Source organism: Mycetomoellerius zeteki, unplaced genomic scaffold (genome assembly GCF_001594055.1).
Source record: "Mycetomoellerius zeteki isolate Tzet28-1 unplaced genomic scaffold, Tzet1.0 scaffold212, whole genome shotgun sequence".
Lineage (NCBI taxonomy): Eukaryota > Metazoa > Arthropoda > Insecta > Hymenoptera > Formicidae > Mycetomoellerius > Mycetomoellerius zeteki.
Window position 1 is genome coordinate 703,867 of NW_017257086.1, and position 21,996 is coordinate 725,862.

Genomic DNA, 21,996 nt, shown 5'->3' on the forward strand with positions numbered 1-21,996 from the left:
ATATTAAGATTTCAACCTATCAGAAACCATGTATTCCGGTGTAACTGGTATCTGATAGGTTAAAATCTTAATATCTATTCCTGTTCCTAATATTTCTTCTATTGTGCGCAGGGCCTTATCAATAGAAATGATATAACTGTAGAGAAAAAAATTGTAACTTTGCGGCAATATGTAAGATACTACAGCATTACAAGTATGCATACTTATTTATGCAGCGTTCATATAATAAAACACATGAATTTAATAATATATTATCCAAAATATTTATTATATCAGTTGTCGATAATGTCAGTGTTCTTCCGTTATCTCCGAATCTTTTTTAAGGGCAAGGACGAAAATTTGTCCAGGGTTGACGGTCTTTAATAATATCTCGTCGGTGATAATAATAATAATGAATTGGCGTAGGTAGACAAGTTGGGAAATAATTGAGTTATTTTCCAATATACTGAATTGTATATATATTTTTATTGTCTTCTTTCCTAAAATAAAAATATTTCTTTAAATAAATATTGCAATATATATAATTTGTTTACCTTTTTATATACATAGGCATAAACGCGATATAGTGAGGTGAGAGATTCAAAAATTCGAAAGTCATTCCGAAGAACGTGCGTCACCGATGTCACGATGCGTGACGCTCTCTGTGATAATTTTGATTGGCTAACGGAACACGGTTCAACATGGAGTACGTGGGTATGTGCTGATCCTGTTTATTTTTCGTGCTTTCTGTGAAAATTTTCGATATTCGCTTACTCTTTGTTTCCCCTTTACCACCTTTTCTTTCGATCGCGCGACAAGTCCGACCGGCTGACAGGTGGATCGCGACGTTTCGTCGAAACACCCTATCTCATGTGTGGTGTGTGTTTGTGTATGTCAGATAATTTTATGACGTTGATGCTCGTTCTTATCGTAAGCTCCTAAACTTGGAAGCGTGTATTTGCGGATTATCTTCAGTTCCGATGCAACGACGTATGTTTGCGCCGTTTGGCTGCTGAAATATTTATTTTTTAAAGAGATGTAGCCTTTTAAGGCGATTAACCTTTCACCGGTTAACCGTCCATTCGTACCTTCGTTTGGTATCACTCAACAAATATGACAATAATTAAAACAATTTATCTCCAAGATAGTTATCGTGCACAATCTGTGCAATCGGCAACGTTTTCATGAGGAAAAATTTTAGGCTTTTACCAGAGAGACGTATTATCATATTGAGATGTATTTTTTTGTCTTCCTAGATACTGTAAAGAGCGACAACAATGACAGCTGTTGCAACTCGTCTCCTTGTCCGGAACTCGCGTCGAATCCAAAGTCCATTGAAAATTCGGCGACAGAGACTAAAGAAACTACGATGGAGTGTGAAAACAATGTCAATAGCTCGCAGGATACTACCTTGCAAGAACCATCCACAGAGAATGTAGACTTTACAGTGATTTACAATAAACAGAAGATTAGTGTAAATTTTGCTTTGGATTGCACAGTTGCCGAGTTAAAGACATATTTGCAAAAAATTATCTCAGTACCGCAAGCGATGCAGAAAGTTATGTTTAAAGGATTAGCCAAAGACGATCAGACTCTTAGAAACTTGGGAGTCACGAAAGGTACTAATCATACATTTTGTCATTGTATAAGCATATGTTATTTACTCTTTGCCATTAATAAAATTATACTAACTTGCTTTATGACAATTAAGGTGCCAAAGTCATGATAGTTGGATCAAAGTTAGATGATGTATTGGCTGTGTCAATTCCGACGAAACAAGACCTCATCGACGAGGCTGTTTCTTCGGTGAGCAAAGAACCTCTTTCGCAACAAAAAATCCATAGGAAAGTTTTAGATAAAGGTATTCCAGAGGATGTGATGCCAGGAATATTAGATAGCAAGGTTGCATAAAGTTTTACACACACATATATATATATATATATATACACAGTATTGAAACCTACTTTACTGCAACTAGTTTTCTTGATTAATTACATATAGGAACCCTTGCCTGAATTTCCATTAGCTGGAATGTTAAATAAGTCTGGAGGCAAAGTCAGACTAACATTTAAATTGGAGCAAGATCAGCTTTGGATCGGCACGAAAGAAAGAACAGACAAAATACCTATGAATTCAATAAAAGGCGTCCACAGTGAACCTATTCATGATCATCCTGAATATCATATTATGGCATGTATATCGCTCAAAGAACTTATTGTAAATTCTGTAATAATCATTGAGTATTCTAATAGTAATTTTCATAATTTATAGGCAATACAATTAGGCACTACGGAAGCATCAAGGTATTGGATATATTGGGTCCCTGCGCAATACATATCCGCTATTAAGGACGCTATTCTTGGCAAATGGTGTTACTTCTGATTGATAATCGCCGGAAATTTCGATTTCTGTAAAGCTTAATTAATCGGGTGTAAACATTGATACAAACACTGCTGTTACATTGACATAAAAACTGTCAGCTAGTCACACACATTTCTAACAGTAAGTAATAATTTATTTTGAGTTGCGTTATCATTGCGGAGAATACCCAATAAACGTAGTCTGTCCCGTTACAAAAATTATTTAGGTGACTAGTCTTGATTTATTGGGAAAAAAAAAGAATATAATCACTATGCCAAATGTTTTATATTTTCATAGTCCAGATTTAAGTGTATACCTTGAATTTTTTACACTGCTGAAAGTAAAATAGACAGTCTTACATGAGAACTGTGATTAGTGAAACTTCCATAATTAATAATGTGTTGTGATAATATTACAAATGTTTTTGACTATATGATTTTTTAAAAATTCCGTTTTTTTAATTTTCTTGAAATGTGTCTACAAATTTATTGAAATTTGCAAGTTTTATTCAAAATCTATAGGAAATATATAATTTGTTGATAAATCATTTTTGCAATAAAAATGTCATTTTGATGTGGATACTATATCAAGATTTTTAATTTGATTTAATATATTATTTGTATTACTTTATAACCTTATATTAACAAAGAAATTTTTATGAAATTTAGTTGTACATCAATTAACCCTTTCGCTGTAAAGAGCATATATTTATGCCTTTAACAAGTGAGCGACTATTTAATGTACATATATAAGAACGTCTATATTTCTATTCCCTCCAATTTTCAACATTTATAATAAAAAATTTATATATCACAAAAGATATTTATAATTAGATAATCGCAGGCAAGTTAAAAAAATCATTTCGAATAATGAAATAAAATGTTTATAGCTCCCTCTTTATTACTCGTAAAAATTTTTATTAACGTTTGCACCTAAAATGTACCTTCTGCATACGAGCGTTTTTTTGTTATGAACGTGTCGTAGCGAAAGGGTTTAAATCATAACATTGCATTTGTAAGCAAACTTTTGAAAAGATCATTATCCATACAACTTATGATTTGTTATTATTCAATCATACATTTTTACATAACATGCAGTTTATCAAATGATTTAAAGTGATCACATATGTGTATACATATTTGTATTCAAAAACTTTATGAAATCTATTCTTGTGGTACACGTTAAGTTTTAACAAAGTTTTATTTTTTGTTGTAGCTTATGCAACAAAAAAGCAATACACAACATGCGCGTTCGCCCGCAAACACACACACACACACACACACACACACACACACACACACACACACACACACACACACACACACACACACACACACACACACACACACACACACACACACACACACACACACACACATCTTTTGTGAAATAGATTACAACACATTATATCGCTATTGAACAAAGATATCCTTGTAAATAAAAGACAAGGATAAATTTCAGCATTATTACATTAACTCGACAGCAGAACAACGAATTTCGCGTTGAATAAAATAAAGGAATCCGTTCAACATTTTGTGATTGGCCTAATAATAAAATAACATGTAAAAAGGATCAAAATACTATATCACGATCTATAAGAGTTATGCATAAAGAATTCATATATAATCTTTAACGTTGTAATTGCTGTAAATTAAGTTTTATACGTTTGAATCATATAATCACAAGAATAAGATAAATCAAAATTTGTAGTAATATTTACGATACAGTTACTGTCGAGAAATCTACTTGAAAAGTCGGTTTGAATGAGACTTGTACATTGGTTGTGTGATTTGATGAAATAAATACTTCTGAGACTTTGTTTTTTAATGCTTAATTTTTTTAATCACAGTTCTATCCGCGCGCGTGATTAGATAGAAATGTATTACGTAAATGATAGACTGGTATCAAATTTATATAATATATATTCTATCGGTGTTAAACTTTTTCTATCTAAATGTACACGTATGTCATAATGCAAAGTGTTCTTTTAATGGAGGCAGAAGACACATCTGCTAAACATACGATGCAGGAAACATCTTGTTAAAGTACTTGGTCGTGACTAAAACAGACTTCCATTCGTAAGGCAGATGTGAATGTCATTGGAAGGAGAATCCCCACCAAGTAAGACGAGAGATGAAAGTTTCCGCGTCGTATAATCGATAACAGCTCTGCAGTTCTCACAGTAAGCGTGTGTAACTCAAGGACGAGAAAGATGTTGCGTGCACAAGCATGTAAATATGAACTATATTATTTATCGTTTGTATTATTTATATTTTAAACCGGTGATTTGCACAAAGATCGCTGTACCGGACCATCGTGAGAAATGACAGCGAAATATTTTTTTCTGTGGAATCTTGAATTTATAATTCAGATCTTCTGCAATCTTTTCTGGCAATGTAAACAACAAAGCTACATCAAGGTTTAAATAAAGCAAATGATTCATATATTGTACAAATATGCGGCGATGATAATAAATGTAAGTATCAGCGCGCAATGTTAGCACTACGTTATAAGAGAGTGTTAAAACGGAATACAAGTGGCAGTGCTATTACAGTAATTATCATAATAATTGGTATTCATATATTGTTAAGACCAATTGAAATTATGACGCACGTTACACCACATAGTACAAGAGTGAGAGTGGAATATTGAAAATATGAATTATATTCCGTATTCTACATATATCAAAACGAAAAATAAATTTAACTAATATCTACATTAATAGAGTACAAATTCAAATAACTCTAAATAGCTTTCTATGAATGAAATGAAAAGCGGAAATAAACGGATGACAAATTAATCAAGGTCAAGGATTTATTTACATTACTCTAGAATGGTATCGCCAGAAGATATTGAAGAATTTATAGAAAAAGCATTTCTTAAATTAACTGAAAATTATATCCAAGAAGGGGCTGTGATAAATGATTTAAAATCTATTACTATGACTGCTAATCCAAAAAGTGCCAAGAATCGTAGCTTCACAACGCGTTCAAAGAAATTGCTGGTGATGTTATTAATTCCATTTCTTTATGGCATGTTTAATAGATATATTTACAATAATATAATTAAGAATTTTCAAGGAACTCGATGTTTACTACCGAATAATTACCTTATATGGGAGTTTACAAGACCAATAACTAATTGCGATTACTGTCGCGACGTCGAAGCGCCGCTAATCTTGCCGAATTTGACCAAAGAAGAATTTCGCTTTTATTCTTATTCGTCCCGACCTATGATAATAAAAAACGCAGCTTATGATTGGCCTGCGCATAAAGAATTTACTTTGGACTTTTTTCGGAATTTGTACGAGCGTATCGAGGGTGCTTATGAGTCGATAGAGGAGGAATGCCAGTTTTTGCATTTTAAGAGTAACTTTGCAAACCTGCGCGAGGTATTTGCGATGAGTGAAGGTCGAGCGTCATATCGCGAGGGTGAAGATCCTTGGTATGTTGGCTGGAAAAATTGCCATCCACAAATTCTAGATACCATGAAGCAATTTTACAATATACCTCATTTTTTGCCGGATGACGCGGAAATTCCGTATAGCAATTACATTTTCATGGGCTATGAGGAAGGTGCCGTTATGCATGTGAGTTTTGTAGCCGTGCCATCCATTTGTGTATGCGGCATTGCAAAAATGTCATCACAATACTTATAATTCTTTTTATTCTGTAATTGAAAAAAGGGCTACGGGCCATATGTAATACAAAGATCATTTAATAACAAATATAATATAAAGAATGTTTAGTATTAAAGACGTTTCAACCTCGATCGGATCATTTTCAATGTACATAGTCTAAGAATTCGGTAAAATTACAAAAATATATATTGATCGCATTCCCTATCGCTCGATGTATGCAGTTCATATGTAAAAGCATCGTTTTATGTTCGACTTATGTGAAAGTGAACGCGTCTTATGATTTCAAGATCTACAATCTTGATTTATCGTAGTGGTGTGAGTCCGACAATAAGTTATCATAACGTCGCTTGATATCATCGATGATACATGTGTTCTTTTCAATATACTTATTATGGCTTATTTTTACCGATGTGACTCAGTTTATTTTGCGTATTTCTCTTATTGTCGGATCTTGAAATCATGAGACGCGTTCACTTTCACATAAGTCGATCATAAAACGATGCTTTTACATATGGACTGCACACATCGAGCGATAGGGAATGCGATCAATATATATTTTTGTAATTTTACCGAATTGGACTAACTATGTACATTGAAAATGACCCGATCGAGGTTGAAACATCTATAATACTAAACATTCTTTATATTATATTTGTTATTGGTATTAAATGATCTTTGTATTACATATGGTTCGTAGCCCTTTTTTCAATTACTGATTTATTCTGATTGAACCTTTTGATAATTCCTTTTTATTTTGTTTTATAGTTGGATTACATATCGAGACTCATGTGGCAAGCTCAAGTAATAGGTAGCAAAACGTGGATCGTGGCTCCAACACCGGAATGCGATAACGAATGTAGATCTTTTAAATTTTCCGTCAATGTAACGGATGTCGTACTGTTGGATACGCGGATTTGGTATCACAGTACTCACATCGAAAATGGAAATCTTAGTTTGACAGTCACCTCAGAGTACGGATAGACTTTTAAAACTTTTTACGCATTCCAGAGCGTAATCTATAATGTACAAAAATTGCTTCGATAGGATTCCAGGCAGTTGTTTTTTATCTTTTTGCGAATATCGATTGAAGAAATTGGATACAATATATGCCTTTTAACGTTATGTCATTATTCGATGTTTTTCGATATCTTTTGTTATTGTAATGAATAAAATTATATTGTTAAACGGTAAGATTTGGACGCATTTTTAATGAATGGTTATTGAGCCCACATAAGAGAATATCGTCTTCTAATATAAACTATCTGTTACTGAATATTGTAAATTCATCTCCTTTTCTCCAACTATTAGAAGAATACAGTTTCATAAAAAATGTATTCAAAGATTGATACTGATCTTTGTTTTTATGCTCGACTATGGTTCGTAGTGTCGCAATTAATATATTTTTGTAACTTTCAGATTTAAAATATTCATTTATAATAAATTCATGGTTATACAAATCATTTACGTATTTATATATGTGTAAACATTTATTTCATAATTATATAGACTCGTGTGAAACACAACAATACAATTGTTTTCAAGAGATAACATGTACAAGAAATTATTGTTAATACTCGCGTTAATACATAGCAGTATTGTTGCAAGAGTACCTGCACTAATACCTGTGTAACCTGTGCTTTAATATTGCATAGCTATAATGAGAAAAACTTGGTGCACCTTCAACCATCAACTTGAACCTATGTATCCAGATTCAAGAGTTGTAACAAACGTTGACAGTTTGTTACGTTAAATGCGCGACAGCATACAAATTTGCAGTATTCACCTAAAGTGGAATGCATACCGATTACACTATATAGTTCGCTTGTGTAATGCGATATATTTTCACTGATATTTCTTTGTGTAGGCTGGTGGACTTTCCTGAAATGTACCGACAAACATTATTATGTATTTATACATATAATTCTATATACATAATGACCCGTATTCAAAACGCATTTTTATCGATAAATATTGCGTTAACATCGTAAAGGCATTATGAATACGGATCAATGCATATATGTCAAAATTAAAATTTCAAATATACTTTTCTATATAACATGTACGAGAAATTTGCCCAATCTATATAGAAAAAAACAAATATTCTATCCCTATCTATATAATGCTAAGTACACTTGATTGTCATGTTGTGTGCCATAGATAAGACAATCTGTATTGTTGACGATAAAAATACATTACAAATGGAATCATGAAATGAGATAAAGTATCCCGTTTTATATCAAGTATGTTAAAGAAACAGAAATATAAAAAAACAAAGAAAATATAAAAAAAACAATTTTATGAATAAAAATATAAATGAAAAATAAAATATATATTTTGTTTTTTTTTTAATATTGCAGATTCATAAACTTTTAGATATCACTATAAATATTTTACATGTAATTAAAACATAACTTACGTAATACTCTGGTGGTGGAACATAAGCGCATTGAGGTCTATTAGGATCATAATATGCGCTCTGCGCAGCTTCAGCAGCCTTTGCATCTGATAAAAAAACGGCAATGTGGAATAATGTATTTTAACACAAGTTAAAAATAAAATATCACATTATTACCGTGCCAAAAATTCTTACGATAGTTTTTGCTAAATTGAAAAGCACGGTTTTCTTAACAAAATGTCATATTTTTTAAACTATAACAAAAATAGTTAGCGTCTTACAAATTAATTACAGAGATGCATATGGTAACAATAATAAACGTATTTATTTAAAAAAATATAGTTATGTGTAATAGAGATTTAATGCAAAAGTTAAAAAATAGCAATAAACTATTATTTTTCATATTTATGTTAAACGCCAGATTAAAAATCATCAGTGATTAAGTACATCGTTAAGACTTAATGATGATAAATTATACATAATTACGTATTTTTAGCGTTCTTATCAATATTAATAAAGTACATACAAACGTAATTCCTGTTTGATGTTTTAAATTTATTTTGTTCTGGCATTACTTTATATATCAAGTTTTAACCGTTTTCTAATTGGATGCAAAATGTGTGATGAACAAAATATTTATCTATACACTCGTATATATATGTGAAAAATTATATTTGAAGTGGATAACATAAATGGATAATATAACGCGGATTAAAAATTGATTTGAAGCACACAGTCTGCTATATCTGTCTGTCCAAGCTATTTACTGATCTACTGACAACTACGAAATAATAATCAAGTGAGGTGAAAGCCAATCTTATATCAGATCGAGTGAGGACATGTTACGCAACCGTATTGCTTAATATTTCAAACTTTCAAGTTTAGTGGGTATGCGTATTAATCCTTTAACTATCTTTCCATTTGGAAACGAAATCTTGATTTGATAGGTTTGAATAAAAACAGTAAAAATTGTCTTTAATCGATATTTAATATTATATGTATATATATATTAATATAGTACACGTTTAATATATATAACGTACACTATAATCTTGTGGAATCAACGGATAATAACTGTTATATTCAATACAATTGCGAAAAGCATATTTTTACTAAACTACTGATATTTAGAAAAATATACATATTACACAAGCATATATATATTATTCGCAAAAAATGTTTAGCGCATTCTTTTGTAATTTTTTCGAAGTCTGTCATTTGTCATAATTTAAAATTTTTTGATGTATATATATATATATATATATATGTGTACATATATGTATATATATAATTTACAACACAGGTATATACACATATATATGTATTTATTATAACTCATTAATATTGATGTGGATATGGATTATAAGATCCCGGCTGCTGATTGTAAGGTCCAGGCTGCGTATAAGCGTTTTGCGGGTATGCCGAATACGGTGGTGGATTAGGCGAATAACCGCTATAAGGCGGTTGTCCATAACCACCGGGATACGCACCTGCATGGGACATCGGCTGACTGTTGTAATTCGGATTGGCCCATCCGGGAGGAGCTCCTGGTTGTCCTACTGCGGCTCCGGCGCCTTGATGTTGTGGGCCGCTCGCGTATCCGTATCCTGGCTGTATTCCGGGATACGGTGGCGGACTGTCTGTCACAAAGACTGTATTTCCTAGAAAAAAGCAATTTAATATGAATTTTATATACAATGAGCTTTTAAAAATGCTCAATACAAGTGTAAAAATGATGACGGATATCTCATTATATGGTTAACGTTTCAGAACTGTATACAAGATTGACTACTGATGCGAATTTTTACAACTTTAAGTTTCAATATTATAATATGACAAAGTATACGCTTGTACAATTAAATATTATTTTCATTAAAATCAAACATTTTTTCTTGTGTATATGCATCAAGTGTGTTAAATAGAAGTATACGTGTGTTATAAGTTGTATATTTTTTACTTTGGATAGCGAGCTAAATCTTGCTACAAGAATAGTAATAAAAGATTGCATTGTAGAAATATTAAAGGCCATAATCTCATTCTTACGCAGGTAAATCAATAACTTTGGATATCAAATTAAATCGATATAGGAAATTAAAAAGCCAATATTAACCTGGTGGAACATCTGGGAATACATTAGTTGGAGGCATCCACCCATAGTACCCAGTTGGAGGAGGTTGATAAGCCGAAGGTTGTGCTGGATACCAATCAGACAATGGAGGCGTATATGGCGGTGGTGCATCATTTGCTGGACCGTTGCGTTGAGCTAAAAATCATGCAGAATATAATGAAGGCATTGAATATCTTACAAGAGTCAAGCTAAATCGATAAATTTGTTTTTAATGTATACTTGGTAATACTATTAATTTTATGTCATGTTTCTGATGTATAAAATATAAAAATGTACATGTATTTTTATGTAGAAAATACATATAATTTAATTGTATCAATAAAGTATTGAAATATTCCCAATTGTGTAAGATATACAATTTACATCAATTATATTTATCTTACCCATTGCAGCAGCTCTCAGCAAAGCTTGAGCAAATTCCACTGCTCCACCACTCTTGAATCTCAATTTAAATTTGCATTCTCCAATCCAATTACCATTTGGCTGAGCACGGCATTTGCCTCCTATATAATTAGCACCAAAAACTGGCTGTTCCAGTCCTACTTCGCTCAGTGTAACAAATGGAAAACTAAACGACTGCATCTTTTCTTTATGATCTTTAGCATTAAAGATCATCCTATGTGTTGTCAAGTACAATCTGCCATGCTTTTTTCCAATAAATTCCGCTTGTTCTTGTCCATGAAATTCCATATTGACATTGTCGCAGAAGAGTACGATACTAGAGATAATTAAATATTAAAAATTGGTTTGTATTATTGCAAGATATCGTGCAAGTTTTATGTTAATTTAATTGGTACAGATGTTGCAAATGTGATTCACGTGAACGGAATAGATAATCCATTTGAATGATTGAAATTAAATACGATTGTGTAAATGTATATTTGTGATAAAGTAATAAGGACTTGGATAAAACAGTTAATTGTGTAGGCGAAAGGCTGTGGCGGTATTGCGCGGCAGAAAAGTCATATCGAGATTATTCAAAATAGATAATTTTACGATTAACGTAAATTTCATGTAAAATATAAATGATACTAAATTATTTAAATAGGTTTTCATTGCTTACCACTCGCCAGAATGGAGAAGAACTCCGCCGTTAGTATGTGCCGTATTCAATGACATATTCTCCTCGAATTAAACGTTTATGACGAATGACAAAACTGCGACGAACGCTGACAAACGCCGTCGATACGTGTCGATGATCGAGACTCTTCAAGACTCTTCTCTTCTTAGAAACTAGTGGAAAACGAAATTATTCAGACTGACGTTAAAGTCAAACGATATCGCTTCCAGATAATGGTGAATAAATGAAGCGTAAGTGTGTAATAATGTGACGCATTATGACGACTTATTGATAATAGCCATGTTGTTTTTCGGCTATTTCTGATTGGTGAGCTAATAGTCCACGTTCTCGGTGTCGTAGCTAATTTCTGATTGGTGATTATCGCACATCCATTTTGTTTCTACGTTTTTGATTAGAGTCCCTAGAAGTAGAGAGACTGGCCATTCGGTGGTTCGCGTGATTGGTGTCACGTGATTTGTGCTCACTGGATTGCGTTCCAAAACTCGACTTTGTCAACCCGGGGCGTGTTCAGATTACCATCCGAGTATCGTGTCATCCTTGTTTAACTTTCGGTAAACAACAAGGATAGAGTAACACCTGGGTGGCACTCAGGTGGGAATCTGAAACATAGCCCCGAGTAACTATAGATCTGTTCGCGTTGCATGCACTTTTTGCACTCAGCATCTTCGCTTTCTTTCCTTTCAACGTCTAATATATATCTATCTCATTTTAAGTTCAAAACATTTTAGGGATTTCAAGTAACGCGAACAGACCTATTGGCTACGTTCAGCAGAACGTTTGTTTTGCAACTGTTGGAAGTTTCCTTCGCGCTAATTGGATCATACTTTTAGATCTAGAAGAATGGTCCTATCTCAGCAGACAATCATAAAACGGTTGTAAAATTGTTGAGTCTGCTGAACGCCATTGGTTTCTTCCAACACATCGGTTCTTCCATCATGCTCCAACATGCTCCTACTAGTAATATCGAATCTAAAAAAAAATTGATTCTCAGAATCGATCCATTCTTTTAGGTTCGATTCTTAACAATCGATTAATTGGCTGCGTTCAACAGAACGTTTGTTTTGCAACTGTTGGAAGTTTCCTTCGCGCTAATTGGATCATACTTTTAGATCTAGAAGAATGGTCCTATCTCAGCAGACAATCATAAAACGGTTGCAAAACTGTTGAGTCTGCTGAACGCAGCCATTGAATGAAAAAGAATCAATTTCGAATAATCAATTCTTGCGATTCATTCTTTAGCAACTTGTAAATAAGATTAAAATGGATACAAAAATCAACAAAATTATTTATAGACGAGGTACACTACGGAATTTACTGATTTCAGAGAAAACGTAATTATTATTTATTATAGAGTTTATAACTTAAAAACTCTTCTTTTATAATAACATTATGGCTATTTTCTGTTTAGGAGACACACAGTCGATATAAATGTTCTTTATTATTCATTGAAGCAAAAAAAAATCGTTTTTGTTTCAATATTGATGTATAATTTTTAATTCGCGCCATGGAACTTTGCAAATTTCATAAAAAATTTCGAGATTTATGCCCGTACTCATAGTTAGGTCTTATATTTAAGACTTTCTTAAATTTATCTTCAGATACTCTACGAATTATTTCATTGACTACTGAGCATCTATAAAGATAAATTTAAGGAAGCCTTAAGTACAAGGTCTAACTATGAATACGAGCATTAATGTATCTTCATTTATTAATTGCGCGTGTATAGTAACTCCATAAAATATCAGTAAAACCGTTTTTAAAATACCATTCTGAAGTTAGAGAGATTTCAAGCTATAAAAAATACTTTTTTAAACATCTCGATACAATGATTTTTTACAATGAAGTTCTTCTATCTTGAAATTTGCCTATTTTTGTATGATAGAAATGGTAGAATCGGTAATCCTTTAATTTTGTTGAGTATCAGGTGTAAGATTTAATATATTAATTACCAGACATTTGATCACGATCAAGAATTTTATCTCGAATTGTATAATATAAAAGAGCGCGGCGTATAAATCAAGAAGGATCGATTATGTATGGTGATGACATTGATTTTTCTTTATTCGGTTTTATAAAATTTTTCAAACTGTTATTGTATCGAGTAAGAAGAGAAAAGAAAAGAAGCAATCAAAGTGGAACTTTTGTATCTTTTGGAAATTGCCAAAAGTTGGTAATTGCCATGCACTGATACATAAAGGGATACTATGCTGGTGATTGGCGAATTTATGCGGCGAACAATAACTATCTGATATGATTAGTAGAAAATTGAAACACTACCAGACTGACTCGGGCAATGAGCAACAATGAATATACACCGCGCGGCCATACTGGAGGTCAGCGGGCTCAACTTGGTGGCTATTCCAATTTCCAGCATTTCCAGCTAGGCAGCTAGTCCAGTCCGTCCAGTCTGCTTTAGCGTGGCTCAGCGTGGAAAGCCGGCGCGCGCAGAAATCAATGCCGTAAATGTCAAAGCATGCGCTCAAGGATAAGAAAAGAACTTGGCGTACGTAGTGCAAGGAAATAAATATCATAGTGATCAGGGTCCGGGATCAAATTATTTCGCCAGCAGGAAGCGAGCACTCGCTCCGTTCGCGTACCATGGATTAGAAGAACTTGTCTAAGCACCAAGTCGCCGTTTTCTCTCTTCGAACTCTTCGCCAATTCCTCTTCTCCAGCAATATGGACGAAAACTTGAGCCGGGGATACGTCCAGCTGGGCAAAGCCAGGGGCATGAATGAGTTCAAATTCTCTAATGGATTCACGCATCTCTCACCACCAGTTGACAAATGCAACTTCATTTACATGGCTCTGATCCTCGGCGGTATAGGTTTTCTTCTGCCTTACAACAGGTCCTGCGTCAAATAACACATTATGTTTTGTAGTATCCCTTGTGTGCTTTTGCCATATATTATATATATATATATATATATGTTGAACGAATAATCTTTAAATTTTTATTTTTATAATTAATAGACTTTTTTTTCCACGACGATTTTGACTGCTCAAAGAGAAAGCCTTGTGGCGAACAACTTTCTTCGGTATTCCGGAGAAAAAATATATTTAATTTGTAATCTGACAAATAAATTAACTCTCTCTTTGTAAAAGTTAGCAAAAATTTCACGCGTTGCATTTAACTTTGGTTAAAAATTTTGCAATTTATATACAATTGTGTCATTATTTGTTACAGCTTCATTATAGCGGTGGATTACTTTCAAGCCAGATATCCGGGAACTACTGTGATTTTCGACATGTCCGTTGTTTACATCATTATGGCTTTCTTCGCAGTGTTTGCTAATAATATTCTAGTTGAAACCTTGTCGCTGAATACGCGAATTACATTTGGTAAGATTGTCATTAAGTTAATCGGGTTTAAAAAAAAACAATTGAGGTGAACGTAATTTTAATTTATTGTACTGAAGAAGATCTAAACAAAGAATCGAAACGTATATAAATTTAGTTTTCTTTTCCTAATAAATGAAATTCGCACATGTATACCCAGTGCTTGGCTCAAATAAGCCATTATACATTCCTTGATTTAATCATTAGAGCCTGAACTGAAGTTTCTTCTTAAATTAAATAAAAAAAATATTTATTATATAATAATATAATAGATAATTATATAATTTAATCTTTAATGCTCAGGATATCTAGTGTCCTTCGTTACTCTGAACTTTGTGGTGATCTGTGAAATTTGGTGGGAACTTTTCGGCGTTGCAACTTCCTATACTATTAATTTAGTTGCCGTCGCTATAGTGTCGCTCGGTTGTACAGGTAAAGTTAAATAAGATTATCAACAATTCAAGATTGATATTAAATAATGGAAAAATGTTACAAGTATTCATTTATTTATTCTCCGATTAATTAATAATTGCAACATAATTTATTTAATACGTTAAATGTTATTTAACACATATATCAACAAATACTAATTATGATTCAACACAAATTATCTCTTGCTTTAATAACTTAAATAAAAATCTTCTTTAAAATGTTTCTGAAATGTTTGATATTTTTTATGCCTGTGATAATATAATTATTAATTGTAACTGTACGCATCTACAATTGCGCTTCTTTTATTATTGTGGTTTCACGATTATGGCTGGGGGGGGGGGGGGGGGGGGGGACTTCGAAGCATTCTTTGATTTGTCAATTCGTAAAATTCTTTGTTCTGATTGGTCGCTCAAATGCTTCGAACCGTTTGTAGCGTCAAGTGGACCGCAGCCTATAAAGTATTTATATATTACAGATTATAGCACCTAAATATGAGAAACGCCACTTTAGATCAAAGTTAGATGTTAAACTAATACATACATATGTGTGTGTGTGTATTCTTTTAAATAAATTTATCTCAGAAATATGATTGTGCGCCATCACTTTTGGACATTTAACACAATCAATCTGAAATCTTGAAAGTCCCTCCAAAAATATTGCTAGCAAAATATCTCTAGCAATATTGCTAAGGCCTCGATAATTTAACGGTAAGACGCTCGCACGGCATACTACAGATCTGGGTTCAATCCTCGACCGAGATAACATTTTTCGCAATAAATTCTTTACAGGTTTTAAGATGTTTCTAATTAAATTTGAGGGGATTATTAAAAAAAAGTGGCGCTTCTCGTATCAATAGGTGATGTGCTCACATAAAACGGTCTTGTTTCTAATCTTATTATTGTTTACAGATTACATTTCATGAATTTGAAACTTGTAATATTTTTCCACACAAAATATCTATTTAACAATTAATTGCAAATTGTTAATATATTGCAAAAATTTTATTCTATCGTCTTCTGTATGACATTGTAGTTCAACAATCAAGTTTTTATGGATATACATCAATGCTTCCTAGTCGATATACGCAAGCTGTGATGACAGGAGAAAGTGAGTACTGCTGTTATCTTCTGAGTGGTTGGCATCTGTCTCTAGTAAATTATTTTAGCAGAATTTGTTTAAATGTTGTTAGGAATTATTTGTAGAAATTGTAAAAATGAGATTGCCTTGCCGGTATTCGATATTATGAATAACGAATAATTGTTCATCTTTTCTAATTATTGCGGAAGATACTATATAATACAAGAAAAAATAAATATCTTGCTATACGCTTTCAGGTTTTGCTGGTTTTTGGGTGTCAATCAATCGAATAATAACAAAGTCTTTACTCAATGATGAACGTGGCAATACATCCATGTTTTTTATTTTGTCGAATATGACGATCTTGTTATGTTTTGTGTTACATCAAATAGTACGAAAAACCGATTTTGTGCAATTTTACATAACGCTATGTCAAGAAAGAAATCGAATTACGTTAGAACCAACGGAGGATGTCGGTCTGGTACGTAATCATGTCGTTTCTTATTTAAATCCAATTGGAAAATTGAGCAATTTATGAAATTATTTGAGCAAATTATTTGAATATTATGATATCAGTAAATATTTTGAGGGAGAAATACAATTTTGGTAAAACTTCTCCTTTACACAGTCGTGCGCCCTCAAGGGGAGGAGGTGAGGTGAGAGTCACTTCGGATGACTGAAATATGTACCTTGTGTTTAAAAATTGTGTGATATTCATAAAAATTGTTCTGTTCATAACTTTTTAATGAATAACGAGCGACAGAAAAGGTTTCCTTAAGGGTCAAGGTCAAAGTCACTCGGAAATCATTTGGGGCTGACTGTGTAAAGGGAAAGTTTTACCACAATTTTTCTCGAAATTACTTAAATTATTTGAAATTGATTATCAGTGTATGATGACAACGACCTAATGATTAATACAGATTTTTGTTGTTATTAAATAGATGGATCCGTTAGATCAAGTAGGCGATCCCTCAAAAGGCCAGTACGGAGTATTGAAGATTCAAACGAGTCCATTGGGAACAGAATCTGCAAGTGGAAGTGCTGATTTGAATGGTAATAAAGAAATTAATTCTCAGTATAGAAATGATAGAAACGAGTACCGAATTTCTTTGAAAAATTATTGCTTCAGAAAGATTGCTTTGAAAAGAAGAATATTGCGATGTACGTACAAACATTTTGATTGTTACAGCAGCCGGACAATATTCTGCATTCTCGTTCAGCAATCCAGTGTATGAGCCTAGTGCTCCTTCGGGTAATCCACCTGGTAGTGCTGGACCAACTTACAAGGTTGAAGATGTCGTAGTTATGAGAGGAGCCTATGGAACACAAAGCACGAGTACGCCATGGTCTGGCATAAAAAGTAATAATGCTGTTTTCACTTATCGTTAAAACAATTGAAATGAGAAAATTGAGATTGATTTTTTACGTAAACTTCTAGATGTTTATCATAAGATCAGTATATTCATAGTTGGTTTTTATATTTAAGACTATCTTAAGTACAGACTTGAGATGTCATAAGCCAGTCAGAAAAAAAATGTTTACGAAAAAATACAGAAGAACTACATAGATTGAGACAAGATTTTAGAAATTCTTAATTTTTCCTTGATATATTTGTAGTAGGATATAGAGTAAGGTTTGTTTGTCTTAGAAATTCTTAGTTTTTCGTAGATATTGGTAGTGAGACATAGAGTGTCGTTGTTTGAGGACGAAGGATTTCTTAGTTTTTCAAACAAACAACGCCATTTTACGTTTGACTACGAATATCTATGAAAAACTAAGAATTTCTAAGATCTTGTCTCAATCTATGTAGTTTTTCGTAAAATTTTTCCGCCAGGGCAATTACAAAGCTGTATTAGTATTTTAAGATATATTACTTAAGATGGTCTTAAAATAATATTACTTTTTATACAATTATGTATGTAAGTCACACACATACTGTTATCAATTACAAAGCAATTGAAAAGATTTAATCGCAATTTGAAATGTGAAATATCAGCTTCATGATTCATTTATAAAACAATATTCTTTAGGAGGTTTGCTCGCGAGACTCGAAGTTGCCAAACTCATCTTTCCCTAATTGGTGCTGCTTACTTTATAACGCTCTGCCTTTATCCAGGAATCGTATCAGAAATAATCTCTTGTAAATTCGAGTCATGGATGCCAGTTATTTTGATGACTGCTTTTAATGCCTCTGATTTACTCGGCAAGGTATCGTTAATTATTATAAATTGTTTTAATCTTATTGCTCTGTTTCGTTTTTTGCATTTAATGTGGTATACTATTATTATTAAAATTCAAATAGACAAAATTATAAGAAATAAAAAATATTGGGGTAGTACTTGATTGGTGTCTCTTTTAAAAACGAAGATAGGACGAATATAAAATAACAAGATAAAAACATTTCTTATATACAGAATTGTAATAAAGATAATTAAATTTCTTGTAGGTATTTGCTCTGATACCTTATGAATGGAAACGAACTCAGCTGCTTTATTTCTCTAGCGCACGGATCATACTTATTCCTCTATTTTTTCTTTGCGCAATTCCGCGTGGTGCTCCTATTCTCTCTGGTGAGGGATATCCGCTCCTATTCTCTTGGCTACTTGGGCTTACAAATGGTATAGTTGGTTCCATACCTATGATTCAGGCACCTAGTAAAGTACCGGAAGAACATCGGGAACTTGCAGGTATACATCATAAATTCAAATTTTTCTTAACATACCGAGTAAAGTATTAACAAAGAAGAAAAGAGGAAAACAGTGTATATTATTATTGGGACACAACAAATTAAAAATTCAGATAAATATCTTTACACTTTCGATTATTTATATTTCTAAAATAAATGCGATATTCTAATATTAAGAATTTTGTTTTAAATTTATGTAGAGATTGGAGATACTATATTTAGAAATTTTATTCTTATCTTATAAAAGATTTAAAGTAGCCTATAAGTAGCTGTCAACAAATTTAGGACAGCAGATAATAATCATGTACAACACAAAGATTAATATGAAATCTAACACATATCATACTTTCTTAGGTAATATTATGACTTTATCGTATACTACTGGTTTGACTATTGGATCTCTATTGGCATACATGATGGATGCCTGTCTTGGACCACCTGTGCAAATCAAAGACGTATGTTTGAAGATGGCAAAAGTTCCAGCTGGTCAAACTTCGACAACTGTATTTGCTAACGTAACGGCGAGCATTCTAATGACCACAGTATCTTCCACTTTACCTGTCGTTGAAAAAACAACAGCGGTATCAAAGCTGAAGACTACCGACAATGTGTTAGCCACAATCCTAATGTCAACATTATTGTCGAATAGCACCGCGAGCTTACTGAGCGACAGAGGATTGTCGGATGCGTCAACGACGGCCTTACCAAAGATCTTAGCTAATGTTACCTCGGCGAGCAATGCTATCTTGCAACATTAGGACGCATATATTTGTGTGCTGTGTTAAATCTGGTGCTTTCACATAAATATATAGGAGAGAGACACAGAGAGAGAGAGAGAGAGAGAGAGAGAGAGAGAGAGAGAGAGAGAGGGTGTGCGCGCGCGCGCGCGCGCGTGTGTGAGACTGACAAGTGAGTATAAGTGTATGTGCGCGTCGAAGAAGATACAAAGAATTGTTGAAAAATTGCTATAAGGCTGAATATTTAGGTTGGTTAATTAACTTTTAAGTTGGTATACAAATAATCACGAAATTTGATTTTATTTTCTATTATTATCAATATGTGATAAGATTCAATATTTATATTGCTGTTTCTGTTATGTATCGTTTTAAATTGTGTTCCGATATATACTGCTAGTATCGAAAATCTATTCACATTACATTTACATACATATAGACTTTCAATATATATGTATATATATATATACATATATATATATATATATACAGGGTGTTCCAATAACTCTGTTACAAGGCAATATCTCCGTTACCGTTAATGATACGCGAAAATGCCTAAGGAAGAAATTGTTTGGTTCGAAGGGACACACATTATGGTGGGAATTATTTCCTTCTCAAAGTCATATTTTTAGAGCCTTCAAGGTCATCGATATTTTTTTAAATAAGAGTACATATTTTTATCATTATAGCGTAATAGCTGAGGTCAAGATGAATCCAATGGCCTATAATACCATGACCTTCACGTGACTTTGAGTATAAAAAATTTAGAAATTTTGAGGAATGGGTGCGAATAATAAAATAAGTACAATAGAAAATTTGGCACAGGAAAATTTATTGTAATAAGTGTTCAAAATTCTTTCGATGGACTTCTAAACATTTGTTAATTCGAGTATTAAACAAACGTCGCACATCTGCGAACATTTGGGGTGTTACAGTAGCACAAGCTTGTCGGATTTGTAGTAACATTATTATTTAACCAAAAATGTGACAACTAGTGAGAAGGATGACATAAACATGCTTAAACTTGATATCAATGAACGTATCCTTGATACCGAACTAGGAAGGTTACTGCTCGGGGATGTGTATATAAATAAAGTTATCGTTAGTTACTCTACAGTATTTCGCAGATTTACATCGAGGAAGGTTTGAATAAGAATGGATACAATTGACGATTTCGTAGATATGTTACTGATGGTATTAGATGAGTGCCAACGAAACTACAGACGTGCTGCTGAGCTCTATGCAGTCAAATATCCAGAGAAACCAGGGAAATCGCACATGGCGTTTAAGCGTATGGAAGACCATCTTCGACGACACAACTCTTTTCATCTGCCAAAACAAGAAAGAATACGTCCTGCAACAAATAATAATAATGCTATCAATATTTTGGCAGCAATTGCAGTAAATCCACACTTCTCTACTAGACAATTAAATAGAGATAGTGATATCGATAAATCTTCTATTCCAAATTCATTATTTTATGTAATAATAGGATGCACCCATATCACATTTCTTTACATCAAGAAATGACTGGAAACGATTTTATCCAGAGAGTGAATTTTTGATACAAGAAAAATCAACTTAGGATGATACATATTCCTATCAAAAATACTTTTTTCATACGAAGCTACATTTAATAATATTGGAGCTGTGAATCGACACAATATGCATTACTGGTCTCCAGTAAATTCTAGGTGGATGCAAACTGTGCAATTTCAATACGTTGGTCGTTGAAAATGTATGGTGTGGTATTTTAGGTAACTATCTAATTGAACCACATTTTTTGACACTCTTAATAGCAATACGTACACAAATTTCTTGCTTAATACACTTCCGTCATTATTAGAAGATGTTCCCCTATCCTTACGTCTGGTTATGTGGTTTCAACAAGACGGTGCACCACCACATTATGCTCGTTCTTCTCGCAATGCATTAAATATTTTATATCCAAATAAATGGATAGGAAGAGAAAATCTGACTCCTTGGCCTCCACGTTCTCCTGATATTAATCCCCTAGATTTCTTTCTGTGGGGCTTTATCAAAGAGAAAGTTTTTTCAATAAAGCCTACGACACGTGACAAACATGAAAGAAAGAATCCGACAAGCTTGTGCTGCTGTAACACCCCAAATGTTCGCAGATGTGC

General features: G+C 33.0%; 4 protein-coding genes across 8 annotated transcripts; 3 read left to right on the forward strand and 1 right to left on the reverse strand.

Moving 5' to 3' along the window:
* Positions 1-611: 611 nt before the first annotated feature.
* On the forward strand, positions 612-2,702 carry LOC108722668 (ubiquitin domain-containing protein UBFD1). 4 transcript variants are annotated; one of them, XM_018447876.1, is made up of 5 exons: positions 612-693; positions 1,236-1,598; positions 1,691-1,881; positions 1,981-2,169; positions 2,251-2,700. In XM_018447876.1, the coding sequence occupies exons 1-5, from the start codon at positions 681-683 to the stop codon at positions 2,359-2,361; spliced, it is 867 nt and encodes a 288-aa protein (XP_018303378.1). In that variant the 5' UTR covers positions 612-680; the 3' UTR covers positions 2,362-2,700. The 4 variants fall into 4 exon arrangements, with proteins under 4 accessions (XP_018303378.1, XP_018303380.1, XP_018303377.1 ...); XM_018447878.1 differs by lacking the exon at positions 612-693 and adding an exon at positions 703-856 and having other exon boundaries at positions 2,251-2,701; XM_018447875.1 differs by lacking the exon at positions 612-693 and adding an exon at positions 835-868 and having other exon boundaries at positions 2,251-2,702.
* Positions 2,416-7,190, forward strand: LOC108722667 (uncharacterized). The gene is made up of 3 exons (XM_018447874.1): positions 2,416-2,481; positions 4,424-5,929; positions 6,746-7,190. The coding sequence occupies exons 2-3, from the start codon at positions 5,174-5,176 to the stop codon at positions 6,959-6,961; spliced, it is 972 nt and encodes a 323-aa protein (XP_018303376.1). The 5' UTR covers positions 2,416-2,481; positions 4,424-5,173; the 3' UTR covers positions 6,962-7,190.
* Positions 7,191-7,453: 263 nt separating this feature from the next.
* Wbp2 (WW domain binding protein 2) lies at positions 7,454-12,028 on the reverse strand. Of its 2 annotated transcripts, XM_018447880.1 has the most exons (6): positions 11,567-12,026; positions 10,887-11,221; positions 10,486-10,638; positions 9,866-10,036; positions 8,397-8,482; positions 7,454-7,858 (listed from the first exon to the last, which is right to left on the reverse strand). In XM_018447880.1, the coding sequence occupies exons 1-6, from the start codon at positions 11,620-11,622 to the stop codon at positions 7,823-7,825; spliced, it is 837 nt and encodes a 278-aa protein (XP_018303382.1). In that variant the 5' UTR covers positions 11,623-12,026; the 3' UTR covers positions 7,454-7,822. The 2 variants fall into 2 exon arrangements, with proteins under 2 accessions (XP_018303382.1, XP_018303381.1); XM_018447879.1 differs by lacking the exons at positions 7,454-7,858; positions 8,397-8,482 and having other exon boundaries at positions 9,685-10,036; positions 11,567-12,028.
* Positions 12,029-14,061: 2,033 nt separating this feature from the next.
* On the forward strand, positions 14,062-20,086 carry Ent3 (equilibrative nucleoside transporter 3). Its single transcript, XM_018447841.1, is given in 11 exon segments — positions 14,062-14,433; positions 14,772-14,926; positions 15,227-15,355; positions 16,388-16,462; positions 16,690-16,913; positions 17,374-17,485; positions 17,622-17,792; positions 18,463-18,504; positions 18,507-18,640; positions 18,879-19,119; positions 19,473-20,086. Coding segments are annotated over 11 exon segments (1,857 nt in total). The 5' UTR covers positions 14,062-14,263; the 3' UTR covers positions 19,877-20,086.
* Positions 20,087-21,996: the final 1,910 nt, after the last annotated feature.